The sequence below is a fragment of the Musa acuminata genome, chromosome BXJ1-6 (genome assembly GCF_036884655.1).
Source record: "Musa acuminata AAA Group cultivar baxijiao chromosome BXJ1-6, Cavendish_Baxijiao_AAA, whole genome shotgun sequence".
Classification (NCBI taxonomy): Eukaryota; Viridiplantae; Streptophyta; class Magnoliopsida; order Zingiberales; family Musaceae; genus Musa; species Musa acuminata.
In genome coordinates, this window is record NC_088332.1 from 43,065,305 (window position 1) to 43,084,965 (window position 19,661).

General features: G+C 46.6%; 3 protein-coding genes across 3 annotated transcripts; 1 reads left to right on the forward strand and 2 right to left on the reverse strand.

The window, feature by feature from the left end:
* The first annotated feature begins 417 nt into the window (after nt 1-417).
* LOC135677875 (ras-related protein Rab5A-like) lies at nt 418-4,354 on the forward strand. The gene is made up of 7 exons (XM_065190288.1): nt 418-523; nt 975-1,052; nt 1,152-1,319; nt 2,303-2,351; nt 2,951-3,024; nt 3,662-3,755; nt 4,155-4,354. The coding sequence occupies exons 1-7, from the start codon at nt 482-484 to the stop codon at nt 4,262-4,264; spliced, it is 615 nt and encodes a 204-aa protein (XP_065046360.1). The 5' UTR covers nt 418-481; the 3' UTR covers nt 4,265-4,354.
* Nucleotides 4,355-6,977: 2,623 nt separating this feature from the next.
* Nucleotides 6,978-10,264, reverse strand: LOC135677144 (receptor protein-tyrosine kinase CEPR1-like). The gene is made up of 2 exons (XM_065189098.1): nt 7,693-10,264; nt 6,978-7,586 (listed from the first exon to the last, which is right to left on the reverse strand). The coding sequence occupies exons 1-2, from the start codon at nt 10,172-10,174 to the stop codon at nt 7,228-7,230; spliced, it is 2,841 nt and encodes a 946-aa protein (XP_065045170.1). The 5' UTR covers nt 10,175-10,264; the 3' UTR covers nt 6,978-7,227.
* A 2,460-nt stretch (nt 10,265-12,724) lies between these two features.
* On the reverse strand, nt 12,725-16,450 carry LOC108953194 (receptor-like protein kinase 7). Its single transcript, XM_018827962.2, has 2 exons — nt 13,591-16,450; nt 12,725-13,431 (listed from the first exon to the last, which is right to left on the reverse strand). Exons 1-2 carry the CDS (start codon nt 16,214-16,216, stop codon nt 13,022-13,024), a joined length of 3,036 nt encoding a protein of 1,011 aa, XP_018683507.2. The 5' UTR covers nt 16,217-16,450; the 3' UTR covers nt 12,725-13,021.
* Between the last annotated feature and the right edge of the window lie 3,211 nt (nt 16,451-19,661).

Below are 19,661 nucleotides of genomic sequence, written 5' to 3' on the forward strand. Positions count from 1 at the left end.
TATATATATATAAGTTTGCTTGCAAAATGGAAACATTAAAAGAGCTATTGGTAAAAAAAAGAAAAAAGAAAAGAAAAAGAAAGAGCTATTGGTACACCAAAATTTAGTGACGTCCATATTCCACCTTACCACCACGTCAGCCAGAGACACTTGATGACGTTGTCTGGTGGCTCCATCTCTCCACCAATCAAAATTTAGGGTGCTCTTTAGGATAGACAACGTAGCGTAAACAAAAGATTTTGTCACTAAATCGACACACCATCAAGAAAACTAGTGAAGAATCCAACGGACGAGATTAAACGATCGAGGAGCGGTACCAGAAACATTTATATGTGCCGCAGGACTACTAGAACTCAACCTTACCGTATATATAGATGTCTCCACAACCACCAGCGTTTACGACTCCGCGATCGGCGCACCACAGAGGAAGAAGAAACGAATTCTTGCGGCGATACTTCTCCTGCTTCGAATCTTGAGAACGATGGCAACTACTGGACCCGGACAGATCAAGAAAGCGAAATTGGTAATATGTTTTGCAGATACGCATCATTTACTATTGATGCGTTATTCAAAATGCTTTCTTTTGGGTTACTATTGTTTTGATCGCTTTTATCCCTTCAATCTTCGAAACTAATCCTTTTATTCGCAGCTTACTGAGTCCAACTGAGTTTTCTTCTCAGGCATTTTAACTTAATCATTCGATGCGAGTAATAAAATTGGGATTTTGTCCAGTAGTTAAATCGGATTGCTTAGTTTTTGTTGGATATTGTAACGTACTGTTGATGTTAATGGCTCTGTAATTTTGGATAGCATTGATACAATGGCATTATATCTGTCCTCATGATCATGATTGTTTTGGCTGTCGTAGGTAGCGGTTTATGTGCTTCCCGCATATCCTTTGATTTTGTAGATTAACCCTTCAACCCTATGAAGTACAATCAGAGTAAGTTTTGTTTTATTGGTTCGTTTATCAGGTTCTTCTTGGAGATGTGGGGACGGGAAAATCTAGCTTGGTACTGCGCTACTTGAAAGGCGAGTTTGTTGAATTCCAGGTTTGTGTTGTGTTTCCATGTGAGTCATATCGAGGAATTCAGGGTTTAAAGAAGAATTATGTAGTCTTGCCTTGTCACGTATGTGTCTATATTCTGCAGGAATCAACAATAGGCGCTGCATTCTTCACGCAGACAGTTGTAATCAATGATGAGACAGTGAGGTTTGAGATTTGGGATACAGCTGGGCAAGAGCGGTATCATTGCTTGGCTCCTATGTATTACAGAGGATCTGCAGCTGCCGTGGTTGTCTATGACATAACGAATCCGGTTAGTGAAATAGGATTATACTCTAAAAGTACTTGGCTTATTATGGTGCCGTTGCTCATGCATATATGAATATCGGCATCCAATGTTCTATACCTGAACTTGTGTAGGTGGCTATTGTTAACTGATGCAAGTTTCCTAATATTATTATCAACCCTGAGTGTAAAATGGAATGAAGCATACATGAGGGTGTATAAGATTCATAAGAGGAGAAAATTATGAGTTTGAGAAGGAAGAAAAAGGGGGGAAGTTATATCATTTCATTTGATTTTCTTAGATGAAAGATCAATAAATTTTCTGTAATAGGACAAGAATCTTTATTGGTGAATATGGTAATCTGGAATTATGTAATCGCAACTTCCTTTATGACACGATTTCCCTAGTTTGTATATCACAATTCTGACTTGAAAAATCTTTTGGATGATAATCTGCACAATTTTATTTCTGATCAGGCCTTTAATTTTGTGAATAATATTGGTATAGTGGGCATAGTCTGAAGGAAGGAGGTCATCCTTATTCATGAGGATAATATTTTCCTTGCATATTTTGTTATGTTCTATTTTGTTGAGTGACAGCTTTAGTTAATTGATTTTTTTGTCATTATGTAAAAGTAGTTTCTTGTCTCCTAACTATGTAATTCATGATAATTCATGATCATCATGAATTAGAGAAAATGGGAATGAGAACTTAACCTCTTTTTTTTGGAATGTGAACTTAAATTGAAAAGCTTGTTTGGTTATGCCTTAATCTCTATAAATTTTGGAAGAATTTAGTGGTAGCGATTACAAAATACTAGTTTAAATACTGTTGATATAGAAGTGAACTAAAATGAGTATAATGTGGTACCATTGCATCATTTTTTGGGTTACATAAAAATTAAAGTACATCTGTTTTTCTGTAGTTGAAGGCCGATGAAAATGTGTGCTTTATGTATTCACTAAAGGTCCTTGAATTCTCTGTTAAAGATTCTGTTACTATTTTTACAGGCCACATTCTCTCGAGCAAAGAAGTGGGTTCAAGAACTTGAAATTCAAGGTAGCAACTTAAATTTTTATTTTGGATAGTTAATACATTTGGATTTCTGATTCGTCAGGTTTGGATAGTTAACACAACTAGTTTTCCAATTTATCATTTGGTGAAATGTTGCCTTAATAGCTTTAATCATTTTCTTAATATATTCAGTTGGTCTTTTTGAAGGACCTTAAGTGCTTCTAATTGTTTTTGATTGACTGATCATAATTTACGTGCACAGGTGCACTTAGTTTCTGCTAGAAACAAAATTTTGTTTCGCCAGTATTAATAAGGGTCAGCAAGAACTTATGTACATGCTTATATTGTGCTTGGGCACCTCAGTAGTTGGTCTGCTGGGTCTTTGATACTTTTGTTACATTATCCAAATGATTCTTTAAACTAATATCTTCCATCTATCCTATGTGAGAGATCAGATTCTGGATCTTTTGGCTTGATAATAATAATCTTCTATCTTCCTGATCAAGATAACTAAGCTTACATACGAAAGCAGAGCCTTTGATGAACCACAAGCACTGGATTTGTAGTGTTATTGTCGCAGTGCCTATAAAGTTGTAGCAATTTCCACTTTGTTGAATTGATTTGAATGCTTTGTAATGTTTCAGGTAGCCAAAACACTATAATAGCTCTTGCTGGTAACAAAGCTGATTTGTTAGAGGCTAGACAGGTTTCTGCTGAGGTGAGTACTCTTGGTGGTTGCCTTCTGATTCTTAGAAATATGAATTTAGAATATTCATCACCACTTCTCTTTTAATAGATCCAACCATTGATATGCTTTCAGTTTCAACTTTAAAGTTCATTTTATCTCAGAATTCATTGAGCCTCACCTGCCTGCATAGGCTCAGTTCATTGGCCTTCTTTTTCTTTCTTGGATGGAAATGGACCAAGCGTTTCTTTCATGTGTCTCTGCTGTCTTACATTGTCTTAGATCTGTTAGGCCTATTACTTGAAAGGAAACATGCAAAAGCAGAGCTTTGCAACTTTAAATGTATCTAAAATCTATATTTGCAGAAAGTGAAATTTAAAAAAGAGAAGTAACAAAAAGTTGCATTAATAGCTTGAGGCTTCTCAGTGCATTGCAGATGTTAGTTAACTGTCAAGAATACCAAACTTTACCATTTCTCAATTTGTACGATCATACCAACACTAATGCACCAAATCTCATCAGAAATCCAAAGTTAAACATGCTTGGTGAGAGCAGTACTAGGATAGGTGACACCTTGGGTGCTGGCTAACTTAGTGTTTTTATTTGAACTTGTACCTTGAACACTTGCCTTTAGCGTATATTACTAACAACACAATATACTTGATTGCAGGAAGCCCAAACCTATGCTGAGGATAATGGTCTTTTGTTCATGGAAACTTCTGCTAAAACGGCAATTAATGTTAATGACATATTCTATGAAATTGGTAAGTTCCTTTCTGAATGATCTAAAGGAAGAATATAGATTCTACAGAATTGGAGCTTTTGCATACTGTGGTCATCTGAGCATGTTCACATACTACACATTTCATGCACACAAACTTATCCAATTTACAAAGTAGCTCCCTCTTGACTCTTGATCAAGAGTGCTGATACTCTTTGCTGCTTCCGCACACCATCATCGACTATATGTTGGGAGTTGCTGATTTTATTGTATACTAAACTACTACTATTTTTTTTTTCAAATTGTGATTCATTTTAAATATATAAGATTTTATATTCGAGAAACGGGCTGAAGTTTGCACTTCGGTCTTGTGGTAACGGTGGTTTGACATTTTTTGAGGCCTTGTAATTTCTCATGCTATTTTCTGTGGTTTTTGTTTCAGCAAAAAGAATAATCTACGGACAGCCGGTACAGAACCCTCATGGAATTCTTCTAGCTGATATATCAACCGAGAGACCGTCTACGGCGTCTTCCTACTGCTGCTCACAGTAAATACCACTGGTTTTATCAGATTTTAACCAAAGAAATCACTTTTGGGGGTAGATAGTTGAATTATGTTTCGAGATAGAGTGTGGTAGAGGTTCCAATGACCCATTGTGTATTGTAAGATGTAAATATACAGCTTTGTTTGCTAGATAACAGATCAATCTTTCTTCTTCCTGTGTTCTAGAATTGTATCATCTGGTTCAAGTTTCAGCCCTCGCTGCCTCTTTGAACTCTTCCTGAGTCGCTCACTATCTGAATGTTCTCATAAACTGTTACTTCTTAAGATACCTATATCTATCCTACTCATAAAAGCGTTAAACATTCTATCGTGATTATTACCGAGATAAAATTGGATCAGTGCATCCAAAGTTACATGCACAGTCAAGAATCCATCTCCCATCGTGCAGCTTCCAATCTACTACTTGCACTCGAGGCATCATCCACTTCGTCATCGACCTGCGGAAACAACAGAGGCAGTGGCCACCGAGGACGGACGGATTCGACATGAAGTAATCATCGAACCCTTTGTTGCGAAGCATCCCAACGTTTCCAGAAGCGGCGCAGCGCCCTCCAAGTACTGCATGACTCGGCGCATGCTTGGCCTGGCTGTGGGCAGCGGGTGCGAGCACAGCAACCCAAGCTTCAAGACCAGCTCCACCTCCTCCGCCGCACACTCCTCCCCCGGCCTTGGATCCCTCATCTCCGGCATCGATCCCTTCCGCCAACTCCCAGTCCAGCAAAATGAGATGCTCCCTCGCCACTTCCGGAGCTGTCGCCGACGTACCTCAGCTTCAGCGTTCTTGCTGTGCTTCACCACGAAGGCTTCGATGAGCATGCCATGTCGTATCCGTCGTCGGTGGCGACGGCTTCTGCTCTTTCTGGCGCTCGACGACGGGCCTTTCCCTGGTTTGTGCCTTTCATTATTCAGTGGAATCGATGAGTGGAAATGAATGCATGATATCGATGACCGTAATAGGAGGAGATTACAGTCTCTGCTCTTTCTCCGTGAGATGTCGGGCCTCATTTCTTGGACGATACAAAGCTTAGGATATACGTTGAGCAAGAAGCTGCAGCATCATAAGTAACATATATGAGAAGATTACAATTAAGAATAAGATATAAAGAATCAATAATTAATTCGTACAAGATAATTCCATTTCCAAATAAAAAAAAAAGGTTTGAGACTGGAAAGAAATCCTGAAAATGAATATAGTTAACAACAGATTATTTTTTTTATTATCAGATATAGTGATTGTGAATAAAGTAACCCAACTACTAAGATGTCTTCTCATGAACTCAAGCCTTTTTCATTTTTAATATTGTGGCATGTATGGAATGACCAATTGTTTTTTGATACAGTACAAGTTGTAGTTGTTCATAAGGCACCAATTGCTAGAGGAGAGATTATTTGTAGTTTGGTGGTGGCAGCAAAAGAAGAGAAATATTTTATGTATCTCCTTGGTCAAACACTACCCTTCTTATTTAGTCAAATGTCCTTTCTATCTATCATCAGTAATCCCTTTTAACATGGACAAAGTAATTTTTAGATATTCTCTCATCCATTACCTAATTCTTATAATATTATATGTTTGATTGAGTGTTTGATAAAGTGAGATGTGGAAGCATTACTCACCAAATATTGGGTTTCAGATTAATTTCAGAATGGAGACATATGATGATGCTTTTATGTATGTGTATGTCTTTGTAGAAAAGAAAGATACATTCTGTATACCATGAAACCTGTTTCTGATATTTGAGAACAAAAAAAATAAATTACTAACTTAATCCAACACAGATTGTAATTTGAGAAGATTTGTCATTTAAGCTTTTTTTTTGTTTACTGACAAAACCTGAAAAAGTCATGCTAATATTTGTGATATGCTACACTGTATTAATTGCTTTGATGAGAATAACTCTTAAAGAGGCCTAAGTTAGCATGCAGCTCCTATATTTTTTTTCCCCCAAATCTCTCTCTCTCTCTCTCTCTCTCTGCAATGTTGCAGAAGTTGCCAATCATCAATCACATGCTGCTGCTGCTGCTGCTTCTTCAAATCCTAAAGCATCTAATGACCTTTATTATCAGTATGTCCAACATGTTGAGCCAGCAATTTGGCTACTCTATTCCCTTGTAGAATTAGGAGGAGGGGCATCAACTAGTTCATCCCCTCTCTCTCTCTCTCTCTCTCTCTCTCTCTCAAGCATCACCCTGTGCAATGAGAATCTCACCATTGTTGAATGATTGATCAGGACACCCTTCAATCATCATAAAGCTCCACCCACTCATGAGTGGACTCTGTGGCACTACCAATGGTTGATGCAGCCTGCACACCAGTGCAGCAAAGTCTCACCATTGCTCCTCTCACCCCCACCCCCTCAGCAGTAGAATCTGACCCCAGTAAAGCTGAAAAGAAGCCTCTACTTTCTACTCTCCATAAACCTTCCATTGAGGCCTCTTCAATGGATGATGATACCTCATGCAAACACCTTTGATGTCAGAATGATGAGGAGAATTCACTTTGGTGAGATGGAACCTCAGAGCAAATCACCACCCTACAGCCCACTCTCCTCCTTTCTGGCATATTCTTTAAGATCACTGTCATCAAAGTGAAACAAGAACTACACAGAAAAAAAGGAGAAGAGAATACTCTTAAAGAAGAAGAATACTGATATGTACATGTAGGTCCACAGGCACCGGATGCTGCGTAAGTACAAAGCAGAGTGAAGCAGATTCAGCAAAATCCTTCTTCAGATCAAACGAAGACGAACAGGAAAAAGAGATCATATGATCGAGAAGCAGAACCTCGCAAGCCTCTTCTTTGAACAAGTATGAGTGGTATAACTAAGATATTAAGTGGAATCTAAGCGTAGGTGATAGATAGCAAGCAAAGACAAGGCTGTGGCTTAGTGTGCTTGCTATGCCCTTAAACCCCTACCAAACCCCTTCCACCGATCACGATCGAGCTGTGTCCTCAGTCTTTGAGCTTGAAGGATGATCCGGTGGCGTCAGGCTTGCATGGCTGAGCCTCGATCAGGAGCTGGATCACCTCGTTCATGGTTGGACGCAGAGTTGGGTTGCTGCAGGTGCAGCGAATGGCGATCCTGAGTACCTGCACCAGCTCCTCTTTCATTGGGTTCCATGAGACCTGCTTGTCCAGTACCTCCATTGCACCTTCCTTGGTGCACATCTTGCTCGATACCCAGTGGATGATGTCTCTGCTCTCCCCGAACTCCGGCTCGATCGGCTTCTTTCCTGTGACCAGCTCCATCAGCACCACACCGAAGCTGTACACATCGCACTTGGTAGTGGCTTTCGACGAATAAGCATACTCTGCAGTAGCAATCGTATCATCCCAGATCTAATTCAGGTTCACCATAATGATCCAGCAAGATTAGCACGTGAGATGGTGAAAAGCTTTGGATTTACGAACGATTACCAGGAGCTAGATAGCCATATGTGCCAGCGATCACTGTGGTGGAAGTGTCGCGATCTCCTCTTGCTTGCAAGACCTTTGCGATGCCGAAATCGGCAACCTTGGGCTCGAAATCTGCATCAAGAAGAATGTTAGATGTCTTGATGTCTCGGTGAACGATCGGAAACAGCAGGTCATGATGCAGATAGGCCAATCCTTGCGCTACGCCAACCGCGATCTTGTGCCTGGTTGGCCAATTCAGGAAGCTCTTCCCCTGGTGAAGAGCGTCCCATAGGTTTCCATTGGGCATGTACTCGTAGACCAGGAGCTTGCTGTCGATGCCCGAGAAGCAGCAGTACAGCTTCACGATGTTCTTGTGCCTGATGCTCCCTAGTGTCTCCACCTCTGTTCTCAGCTCCCTGTCGAGGTAGAGTTGATCCGGCGATCGATCCTTGGTCTTCCTGCTCCACAGCTTTTTGACAGCGACCAACTCACCATTGCTCAACTCGATCTTGTACACGGTGCCGGAGCCGCCATGGCCGATGATGTTCTTGTCTATCAACGCCTCCACGATCTCGTGCTGCTCGAAGCTGAGCTTGTGGAAGCTCGTGACGTCGTAGGAGGAGGAGGAGGAGGAAGAGAAGCCGTCCTGTTCGATCGTTATGTTCTTCCTGCCGAACCAGCGCTTCACGAGCAGGAGAACACCGGCGATGGAGAGCATTGCGGAGACTCCAATGATCCACATGTTGTTGAGCCTTCGACGAAGGTTAGGCTTCGGACAGAGAGCAAAGATGGGGTTGCTCAGGTTCACATGGAATGGAACGCAGAGATGTGGGTTTCCTGAGACGCTGTCGATGAGGCCTTCTTTGATCAGAGGGAGCGGGATTGGCCCCCAAAGCCGGTTGTTCGAGAAATCTAGTGAATTGGGAAGCAAATCGCAGAGACTGTCGGGGATTTCTCCGGTCAGAAGATTGTTGGATAGGTTGAGGACATTGAGAGACCTCAACGAGGATAGAGATTCTGGGATGGACGAGTCCAGTCTGTTCCCCTGCAGCGATAGCTGGTTGAGGCCGATTAAATTGCCCATCTCAGCAGGGATTGGCCCCGACAAGAGGTTGTTGCTAAGATCAATCTTCACCAGACTAGTCGCCGACGCGATTTCCGGCGGCAGAGCGCCGGAGATACGGTTGTTCGGCAAGAACAGCGCGGTCAAGTTCTTGGCGTTGCCGATGGACTTGGAGATGACGCCTTCGAAACGGTTGAAACCGAGGTCGATGATGGATGCGTGAGGAAGCCCGAAGAGGCCTTCGGGCACCCAACCGCCGAGCTGGTTGTCGTTGACTCGGAACCGGAGCAGAGACTTGCATTCCGCGTAGGTCTCCGGCAGTCCGCCGGAGAAGTCGTTCCTCAGCACCAGAAAGTAGAGCAGCTGGCCGCCGGCACAGACATGCCTCGGAAGCTCGCCGGACAACCGGTTCTCTGAAACCTCCAACACGATCAGGTTCGAGAACTGGCCGAGGTTGGGCGGGAGTTCTCCGGTCAGCGAATTCCCGTAGATGGACAGGATCGTCAGCGCCGTCGAATTCCCGAGCACTCGGGGGATCTTTCCGGTGAGGTTATTGGTGTAGACTTGCAGAACTTGGAGGCCAGGGAGGCTGCTGATGCTGTCCGGTATGCTGCCGACCAAGTGGTTATCCGACACGTCTATGTCGATCAACCTCGTCAGGTTCCCCAGCTCGTTGGGTATCTCTCCGGTGAGCTTGTTGTAGTAAAGCTCCAACAGCTGCAGATTCGCCAGCTTGCCGATCGTCGGCGGAATCCGGCCCACGAGGAAATTGCCGCTGAGTTCGAGGTCCGTGAGCGACGTCATGTTGCCGATCCACGGCGGGATGTCGCCTCGCATGGACGTGGTGGAAAGGATCAGGACTCTGAGCCTGGTCAGCGCGGTAATGTTCTCCGGCAGCCTCCACACGTCGAAGCCCGGGTTCTCGTTGATGTTGATGACCTCAAGTCCGGTGATGTTGGTGACGGATATCGGGAATTCGCCGGTAAATTTGTTGTTGGATAGATCGATGGAGCGCAGAGACTGGAGCGGGGAGAGATCAGGGACGGCACCGGCGATCTTGGCGTGGCTGCAGTTGAGCTCTTCCAAGAAGGAACAGCCGAGGAGGTCTACGGGGAAGCCATTACGGATCTCATTGAAGCCCAGACGGAGGACACGGAGCCCTGGAAGAGACTCGCAGACGGCGGGCGGGAAGCCGCCCGTCAGAAGCCACGACGACAGGTCGATCTCCACCACGTACTGGTTGTCGTCACAAGCGATTCCGGGGAAGTTGCAGGGGGAGCTGCCGTTGAAGTCCCAGCGCGCCATGGATGGACCTTGAAGGGACTGTTTCAGAAGGGAGAGGAAGCTGAATTGGGACTCTTGGACGGAGGCACCGAGGGAGAGTGCGAGGAGGACAAGGAGGAAGGAGACCGCGAGGGCTGTAGCGGCCACGATGGCCATGGTGATGGTGAAGGTAGAGAGGATAGGGGAGACTGTTGCTCGAGGTTGGTTGTCTCAGGGGAGGTGGGGGATGGGGGGGTGAGGCATATAAACGGGGGAGGGTGGAGAATCATGGCCTGAGCACAGAATGATATAAAGAGAGCTGCATGAGGAGAAGATATGCATGCCTTTAACAAAAAGAAGCTTTTGGTTTTATGCTCTCTGATTGTTACTGCCCCCCTCAAATGTATGTGTCACATTCTTGTCAGTGAGGTTGCATGAGCTCTAATGGAGTTGGGCTTCGAGAATGTTAGGTTTTTGTGGGAGTTTACTGCTAATTCTTTCCATACATACTGTGTTCAGAAGAACATAAGAAGAGATATAATTCTGATTTTTCCATCTACAATTGGCTGTCAATTTATGTGTGTCTTTTGTCTGAACTTTTTCTTTTCGCTTTGGGTAGTCTGATACTGATTCAGACCGAACTGATAAGCACGACAAAGCAAGAAAAGAAACATTGACCGAGGAAGAAAGAGATATCAGTAACTCATCCGAACATACTCCAAAGCCTCGGTCTGAAGATGAAACAGAGACACAGACCAATCTGGTGACCGCAACCACAACCAAGCATGAAAAGAATGATTCCATTGAGATAAAGATACTTTGCTGCTTTGTGATTTCGCATCTGTAATTGGCCGTCAAATTGTACATAACCTTTTGACTTTTTTCGTCAACATACTTTACTCCGGCTATTATACTGCACCAAACATATGTCTGCTGCTAATCAACATCAGTAGTAACAAAAAGCCTGTTTTGGCAGTCTGATACGCGCCTCTTTCTATGTTAAAATAGCAAATTCTTGGGGGAAAAAAATTAGTTTTTTTTATATTTTCGTAGAGCATTTTAATTTAAATTTTTTTATAAAGAGGTTATTTTTATTAATGATTTTACCTTCGTTCGTCGGTCACGGTTTCGCCTCTAGTATTAGCCATGTGAATTCTAGTCGATAGTAGACGAGGAAGGAGGGGGTACGATCCCTAGGTGAGGAAGGAGGGCATATGACTTGTGTGCCCTTGCCATTGGCTGCAAGCAAAGAAGGAAGGTGGGCGAGCTCAAGTGCGGAGGTGGCTAGGGGCACTATGGGCAACGAGCGATTGTTCGAAGCCAAGGGAGCCAACTAGAGGTTTGCGTTTGCTTGTCTTTGGTAGAGGAGAGGGGGGTAGGATGACGATACGAATCGAAGGCAACAATGGATTGCAACGATAAGTCCAATGAAAGTAAAAGTAAAATAATCTTTTAAAAATTTAAAAGTTGTGATGCTCCGTGAGAATTTTTCATTTTTTTTTTTTTTTTTTTGCATTCAACCAAAAGAAAGGATGCCTCCTAAAGAAAGATAAAAAAAAAATTATTTTACACACGAGTTTCATGTTAAATATACTTTTACCATTCTTCTGAGATGAAGCTGATCAACAGCATGATCTCCTTCTGTAAAGGTCAGACTGTGTCATACTCCATAATGATCTAATTGGACAGATTTGGGTAATATAAAAACAACAGTGAACATTCCAAATGCTGCTAAAAAAAAAAGACCAATACAGGGAGATACCAAATTATAAGAAATACTATGTTAGGCCTCTTGTCACTTCCAAAGAGATTCTCTGTTCCAAGGACTCTGATTCATAATTTACTTGCTCACTGTGTTCATAATCCCTGCTAAAAGAATATGATCATGAATGTGAGAATTAGAAGCTTATGCTTAAATCTTCCCCAAAGAATGCCTTTAAATCACAGGGACATGTTCTTACAGGCAGTGGTGCTTTCCAATTGGTGAGCAGGTTGTATAATGGGGTCATGTCTCTGTCCTCATAATGGTCAGTACTCACGAGTACTCATCACACTTCCAGCACTTGCTTGCATGAAGGAAACAATGGGTTGAATCTTAGGAGACACGATGCAAAACAAATGAGGTAGTGAAGAAATGGAGGCATGGCCTCCGCAGACTTCTCTACCATCTTCTCCAAGTGCTTTCACTAGCCATGGCCAGAGAAGCCACTCACCACACTGCACAGGAACTCCAATCGCCACTCACTACCTGGTGGGACGCTCCGCCACGAGGAAGAACTTGGTGGTGCAGCGTAATGATGGCCAGAGTTGAAGGAAGAATGCTTGCCACATACGGATGAAGTGCCCTTTCGAGAACGCAGAGCCAGTCGACTGGATCGGGCCATGGGGAAGCCCGTTCGTGCAATCCGGAGGCAGGATAAGGACGAGGAAGAGGAATGGCAAAGCGAGATGCCCACACCGGTGCGCGAAAGCGATCGATGTGTAATGTTTTGGCTTGGGTGGGGAGGTGGATAAAGAGGACGGCGACGGGGCCGCAATGATTCCGATGCCTTCTTGTGTTGTGTTACGCTTACCAAAGCCGGTTGTTCTTTAGTCGCTTCGACATGGGATTGGATGGTCGTGCGCGATTCGCCACAAACGAACGCACTCGACCCATTAATTTAACCGGTTCGGCTCGATATCACCTTCTGACCCACTAACCCATTAGTTTGACTCCCATACCTGCGCTGACATTGGTCAACGGATCTTTACCCAATGAGACATGTACTGGACCGATACAGTTTCTTATTACTGGGCTTTCATGCCCATCGACACAGATTCAAATCCTATGCATTTGCTACAGCCCGCAACGAGAAGCTCCTCCTCGATCGCTGGATCCTGTACAACATGGACCGCACATCTAATATGGAACCTCGTTGCAGAAATCCGACACCTCGCCTTCTCGTCTAAGAGATCTACCGTGTCCGGCAACGTATGCGCCAAAACTTGGTTTTCTGAGATTGATGATCACCTGCAACGGATCCCTCACATCACGGGCTTCTCATTCACGCGTTTCCCTTCGGCCATATACACGCCGTGCTCCGCCTTGTCGCCCTTGCTGATGATTGCAGCGAGGGCTCGGCCGCTCGTGGCCTCCTCCAGCATCTGGACCACTGTCCGCATCGACGGCCGCATGGCCGGCAGTCTGGCCGTGCACAGCGCCGCGACACGTAGAACCTTCACGGCTTCCTCTCTCGCCCGCTCCGGGATCCTCCCGTCCACCACGGCCGCCACGCTCTCCCGGCTGCTCATCCTCCTCGTCGCCCAGTAGACGATGTCCTTGTCCTCGCCGTATTCCGCCTCTATCGGCTGCCGTCCGGTCACCAGCTCCATCAGCACCACCCCGAAGCTGTACACGTCGCTCTTCTCGTTCACCTTCCATGTGTACGCGTACTCTGCACGTCCGTGGATCGAGAAATCAGGAAACAGAGTTTGGGTTATGCTCGGAGGACTCGGGGAAGAACCAGACGTGAAAGCCAATCAAACAGAGTTTGGAATAAAGGTACATCAACGGTGGATAAAAGAAAGCACGAGGGCAGTGGGTGATCGATCACCTGGGGCGATGTAGCCGTGGGTGCCGGCGATGACATGAGCGGAGGATGCCTCCTCTGCTCCTCCGGCGGCAGCGGAGTGCAGTACCTTGGCGAGGCCGAAGTCGGCGATGCGGGGCTTGAGACAGTCGTCGAGGAGGATGTTGCTAGACTTGACGTCCCGGTGGAGGATGGGGCGGTCCCAGCCGTGGTGCAGGTATTCCAGCCCCCGCGCCGCCCCCACTGCGATCTCGTACCTCTCCTCCCACCCCAATTCCATCTTCCCCGCCTCCGTGGACCCGTGAAGCCGGTCCCAGAGGCTCCCTTTGGGAAGGTGCTCGTACACCAGCAGGTGGCATTCCTCGCTCGTGATGCTGCAGTACAGCTTCACCACGTTGACGTGCCGCACCGCGCTCAGCGTCCCCACCTCCGCCTCGAACTCCCTCGCCGCCGGCCTCCTCCGCCCCCGCGCTGCCAGCATCGCTGCCGTGCTCCGCTCCTTCGCTCCCCCCACCGGGTCGCACCATATCTGCTTCACCGCCACCACCTCCCCGCTCGCCAGCTCCACCCTGTACACCTCCCCCGACCCGCCCTTCCCGATGAGGTTGTACGGCTTGATCGCGTCGACGATCTCCTGCTCGTCGAAGGTCAGGATCCGGAACGACTTCATGTCCCACGACAGGTCCTTCACGACGGCGCGGTCGCCGCCGCCTCCACCGCATGCGTCAGCTCGGCGCTTCTTTAGGACGATGTAGAGGCCGAGGAAGGCGAGGAAGACGGCGGCGATCGAGAAAATGCAGGTGAGGATGGTGCGGAGCCCGTCCGAGGAGCCGCTCTGGGCGGTAGAGCAGCGCCTGAGCGAGCTGAGGTTGTTGGCGCCGACACCATCGATGCAGAGTCCGGGGTTCCCGGCGAGGCTCCTGCTGTATGCGGCGATGTCGAGACCCGCGGGGACGGCGCCGGTGAGGCGGTTATTGGAGAGGTCAAGGGAGGAGAGCTTCAGCGTGCTGAGGCTCGCCGGGATCTTGCCGGAGAGCTGGTTGTCGGAGAGATTCAGCGAGTTGAGCCGCGTCAGTTCGCCGAGGCTCGTCGGGATCGGCCCGGACAGGTTGTTCTTGGCGAGGTTGACAGAGCTCAACGAGAGGCACGAACCGATCGCATCCGGGATCGCGCCGGAGAAGGTGTTGCTCTCGAAATCAAGACTGACAAGGTTCCTTAGCCCCCCAATGCTCGCTGGGATCTCGCCGGAGAACTCGTTATGCGACAAGTCTATGCTGACTATGGACTCCGCTTCTCCGAGCTCCAGCGGAAGCTGGCCGGAGAACTGGTTGTCATCGAGATACAGCTGGTACAGAGACTTGGCGTTGCCGATCCCGACGCCAATTGGGCCTTCGAACTGGTTGATGGCGAGGTCGAGTATGTTCAAATTGGGCAGGCTCCAGAGCCCGGCGGGAACCTCCCCGGAGAGCGAATTTTTGTTCACCCTGAACCGAACCAGAGACGAGCAGTTGGCGTAGCTGGCCGGAATCTCCCCGGTGAATCTGTTCTCCAGCATCAGAAGCTTTATCATCGTGCCCTTCTTGCACATGTCCGGTGGGATCCCACCGGTGAAGAAGTTGGTCGACACGTCGATATAGTTGAACTCCGTCCAGCTGCCGAGCTTCGCCGGTAGCGTCCCGTTGAACCGGTTCGTGTACAGCGAGAGGTTGGTGAGGTACCGGAAGTCCCCGAACTCCGGCGGCACCTCACCGGAGAGGTCGTTTTGAAACAGCTGTAGCGAGATGAGGTTCGTCAAGTGCCGGAGCTCCGAGAGGTCGCCTTCCAATTGATTCTCCGACGCGTCGAAGTAGGCCAGTCGGGAGAGGTTGCCGAACCCAGCTGGAATGGTCCCGGTGATCGAGTTGTTATACATCTCCAGTAGCCAGAGTCCAGAGAGCTTCGCGATCTCCGGCGGGATCCCGCCGGTGAGAAAATTGTCGGCGATCTCCACGTCGATGAGCTCGGTCAAGTTCCCGATCGACGGCGGGATTTCGCCGTGGATGTTGCTGTCAGAGAGGAAGAGCCGGTTGAGCTTGGTCAAGTTCAGAACCACCTTCGGGAAAGGACTGGGATCGAAGGGGTTATCCCCGACGCTGAGCACTTCCAGATCGGTGAGGCCGGCGAGCGAACTCCACGGGAAAGCACCGGTGATGGCGTTATCAGAGAGGTTCAACACTTGGAGCTTGTCGAGCGGCGCCAGGTCGGGGACGGCGCCGGCGAGGTGGTTGAAGGCGAGATCAAGGCGGCGGAGGCCGGTGCAGTTCCGGAGGTCATCGGAGATGGCGCCGTGGAGGCCATTATAGCCGAGGGAGAGCGCGGAGAGCGAGGGGAGGCGGCAGAGGGAATCGAAGGGTATCTCGCCCGAAATGCCAGCGCTCGTGAGGTCGATCTCGGATACGGATCCATTGGAATCGCACCTGATTCCATCGAAGCTACAGGTGGGGTTACTCGCGTCCCAAGATCGGAACGCGGTGCTGTTGGCGGCGGTCTGGAGGGATGCTTTGAATTGCAACAGGATTCGGAGCTCCTCGGCCGTGGTTGGAGTGCCTCTGGGAGCGAGGCACAGGAAGAGAGGGAGGAGGAGGAGGAGGAGGAGGAAGCGGTGGTGCATTTTCTGGGAGGAGACGCCCGCGGTGGCGTTCGGGTCGGCTACGCTGCGGTTAAATGATGCGGGAGACACAGATGAGTTCGAGGAAGAAGAACGGAGGCTGCCGCGGCTTTTGTCATGGAGACGGAAGTGGAGAGCTGACGAGCGCACACGAGTGAGTCGATTAGGTTGGCATTTCTTTCCGGGGCTTTGTCGTCGGGCGACGTGCGCAGGTATGAACCTTCTTTGCCCGCCGTCTTTGACTAGCGAGGTTGTTTGTTGGAGTACGGACTCTTCTATTTGCGCTGTGAGAACAGAAACAGAGACGGAAACGTTAACGCTTAAGATTTTATTTGATGATTAAACGATGGTAATTCTTCGCGCTATCAGTAACAAAACGTCCTTAATCTAAACATTGGATTGGGTTGGTGTGGGTGCTGCCCATTCTCCACCGACGGAAGCCGACAATGCTAAGTGGTACCGTCGACGCTACCGTGTCGGGCTTTTGTTCTATAAGAAAACTCACAAACGTATCAACCAGAGGGGCATCTTAAAGTACCGAGAGTGCCTGCACGGATCTTGAAGTAAGTGAGCGAGGGGCTAGATCTCCTGCTCGCGTATCAAAACATAAGATGGGTCGATGATGAGTAGGCACGAATCTTAAAGCGCCACGGCCTAAAACCCTGGGAAGAGAGAGAAAAAAGATCGACCAAAATCAGAATCTGCCCAGCGTTCCTGCACGAATCTTAAAGTCGAATGAACTCCTCGGGCTTGTCCCCGCGCGAATCTTAAAGTCTAGAAAAAGGACCATATTCTATAGGAAAACGATCGACCAGGAGCACGAATCTTAAAAAGGTCTCCTGACGCACCAAAATGATAGACGGGTCGATCCTCCGTAGGAAAAACTCTCACGAAGATCAACCAAGTGTTCCTGCACGAATCTCAAAGTACTTGACAGAGCGCGCGCGAGAGAGAGACAGACCACCGGCTCTCCTCGTCGCGTACCGAAACGATGGATGGGTCCGCTACATTTATTCGGCACTCGACTCCCGTTTCCATATACGCAAAGAGATGTCGTCTCCCGTTCGCGAGTGTCCGTAGCATTTACGGCGGTGTTGGATGTCGCACAGATGTAATCCAATTATTGAGCATGTCATCGATCACATTTCTCCCTCGGTCAACGACTCTGCAGCAGCCATTTAACAGTACAATCTCCACCTCCATCGAGGAATTCCCTATGCCTCGTCTTTCTGCCACCACCAACTCAATCATAATTTACAGAATTCCAATTTATAGAAAAACAGACATCTGTTTTTCTAAAGATAACCATACCTAAGACAAAATGGATTGAAGCTGGTGGTGTGGTAGATGAGTCTACAAGTGCATGGTCAACGGAAGCACAAGTGTCTGTTCTTCCTGGAATTAAGCACATGTTTCCTTCTTAGATGTGTCCACCTCATGTAAAGACAAGCCAAGCTCTCGAGCTTTGTCAAACCATTTGTTTCAACGAGTACAATGACAGGCCCAACAAGTCATTCATGTTCTTTTCTTCTCTCGAGTGTTGTTATGTTGATTTCACACGATCTTCTAGAATTACTACAACCCTTTTGATCCCGCCCCCACAGAACTCACTAGTTAGTGAGGGTTGGTGAGGACATATGGCTCTTGAATTTGATGCTGCTGTGAGTGGATATCCATCAACATCTTCTCCCTTTTGATGGTAGTCACCATTGAATGGTCTTCTCCCTTGCCCGGGTAATACAGGTGAACGAGAAAGAAAAGGAAGCTGCTTTTATCATGATTGATATCGTTGTTGGCTTTGTTGTGATATTGATATCGTCAAAAACCATCATGGATCGATCAACGGAAGCTTCCTTTTTCCTTTATGGATTCAGTGTAGTAAAGTTACTCGATCCCTTGTAGTCCATGCACGAGTCCGATTGCATGCAGTGCTTCTTCCAGAAAGTCATACCCTACCGCTGTGTCGCTGCCAAAACTGGCCAATATTTCCTCTCACTTGCGTGCTCAAGTCCAAGCTGTCATGGCTGCTTGGTCTCAAAAGTCAAAAGAGTTCACTGGCCTTTTCTCCCGTAGTCTCCAATGTGTTCCTTCGTTCCCACTGCCGGTCTGCTGTCTTCCTGCATCTTCAACAATGGCTTCGGACAAAGGACTGGGAAGCAATGATTTCTGAAACAATGGAACTTCCTGTTCCTGTGCAGTGAAACTGGAGGAAGTAATCTTCAACAGTGGATCGAGGGAGAGCAGGAAACCGTATGATCTGTTCTGTCTGTCTTCGAATGAAGCATGTTGATTCCTGAAACAAAGGGATTTCCTGTTCTTGTGCAGTGAAACTGGAGCGAGTAGTCTGGGAGTAGTGTATGATTTCTTGTCGATATGCGCAAACAATTGGGTCAGGAGTGAGGGGTTATCATCAACATGAATCGATAGGGACCGATTAGATGATAAATTTGAAGATATTGGCTTGTTTTTTTGCTCAAGAAAAGAGGGATCTTGTCTCTTTAGGCTTGTAGGAATTCATTGTTTGAAGGATCGATGTGGTGTTGTCTCGGTGCGTCTCTCACATGGATGAGTACAGCTATTTGACATTTGTTCATGGCATGCTACTGTTTCCCGTATTTATGACTCTCTCCCTAATATTTAATTTGTTTGGTACTTTTTTCAACAAAATCCCAAGTTTCTTTTTTTTTTCTCTTATAGAACATTCCTTTTTTAATTTTATTCCCTTGTAAAGCCTTTATTGTTTAATTATGATATTACTCTTGACTTCGTTATGGTCTCCGTCGTTTTGCTATGGTGTGTACCGTCTCATATAATTGCCTCATCCATCATGTCCTCACGGAGATTGCTAAGGCTCTCGAGCACACCCTCACTTTTGTCCATTATAATATTACTTCATCAGCATCGATCACATCCTGGCTAGTTAGAGTGTGGCTCCATCGAAAAGGATGATATAGGTGCATAGATCTATATAAATTTATCCACGGAGACACCCTTATAACCCGATGGTGATCACATTCAGGTAACACTTAAGCGTCAAGTGACAACATGCAGTCTTGATCTCTTAGTTGCTAACATGGAGAGAGACATTGAGATTATCATAAACGGAGGAGGAGGAAGGTGCAAGGAATGCTGTATGCAAGCACTAACAAAGCATGATAGAAGTGATGTTGAAGATTAAGGGAGCTTGCTTGTGAAGCAATGACAACGGAGAATAAAGATAAGAGTACAATCAAGAGCCTTGGTAGCCTTCACAAGGACATAATAGAAAAGATAATCTTAGAAGACAACGAGGTGGAATAGAACTAAAACGATGGGACGAAACAAAAGTGATAAGCAACAGGATGAAAGATGACGCATATGGGCAAAGGTTAAGAGATAAAAACGATCAAGATGGGCAAGAATGGGCATTTTGGAAGAATAAAGCAAAAAAAAATATTATGTGAAAATT

What these genes read in the sequence shown, in the direction of transcription:
- LOC135677875 (XM_065190288.1), top strand. Translation starts at nt 482, where the DNA reads ATGGCAACTACTGGACCCGGACAGATCAAGAAAGCGAAATTG. An exon ending in AGATCAAGAAAGCGAAATTG is followed by an intron (nt 524 to 974) that starts GTAATATGTTTT and finishes TTCGTTTATCAG; the next exon opens with GTTCTTCTTGGAGATGTGGG. An exon ending in TCTATGACATAACGAATCCG is followed by an intron (nt 1,320 to 2,302) that starts GTTAGTGAAATA and finishes CTATTTTTACAG; the next exon opens with GCCACATTCTCTCGAGCAAA.
- LOC135677144 (XM_065189098.1), bottom strand. Translation starts at nt 10,174, where the DNA reads ATGGCCATCGTGGCCGCTACAGCCCTCGCGGTCTCCTTCCTCCTTGTC. An exon ending in ATATGGCTATCTAGCTCCTG is followed by an intron (nt 7,587 to 7,692) that starts GTAATCGTTCGT and finishes TTGCTACTGCAG; the next exon opens with AGTATGCTTATTCGTCGAAA.
- LOC108953194 (XM_018827962.2), bottom strand. Translation starts at nt 16,216, where the DNA reads ATGCACCACCGCTTCCTCCTCCTCCTCCTCCTCCTCCCTCTCTTCCTG. An exon ending in CCACGGCTACATCGCCCCAG is followed by an intron (nt 13,432 to 13,590) that starts GTGATCGATCAC and finishes ACGGACGTGCAG; the next exon opens with AGTACGCGTACACATGGAAG.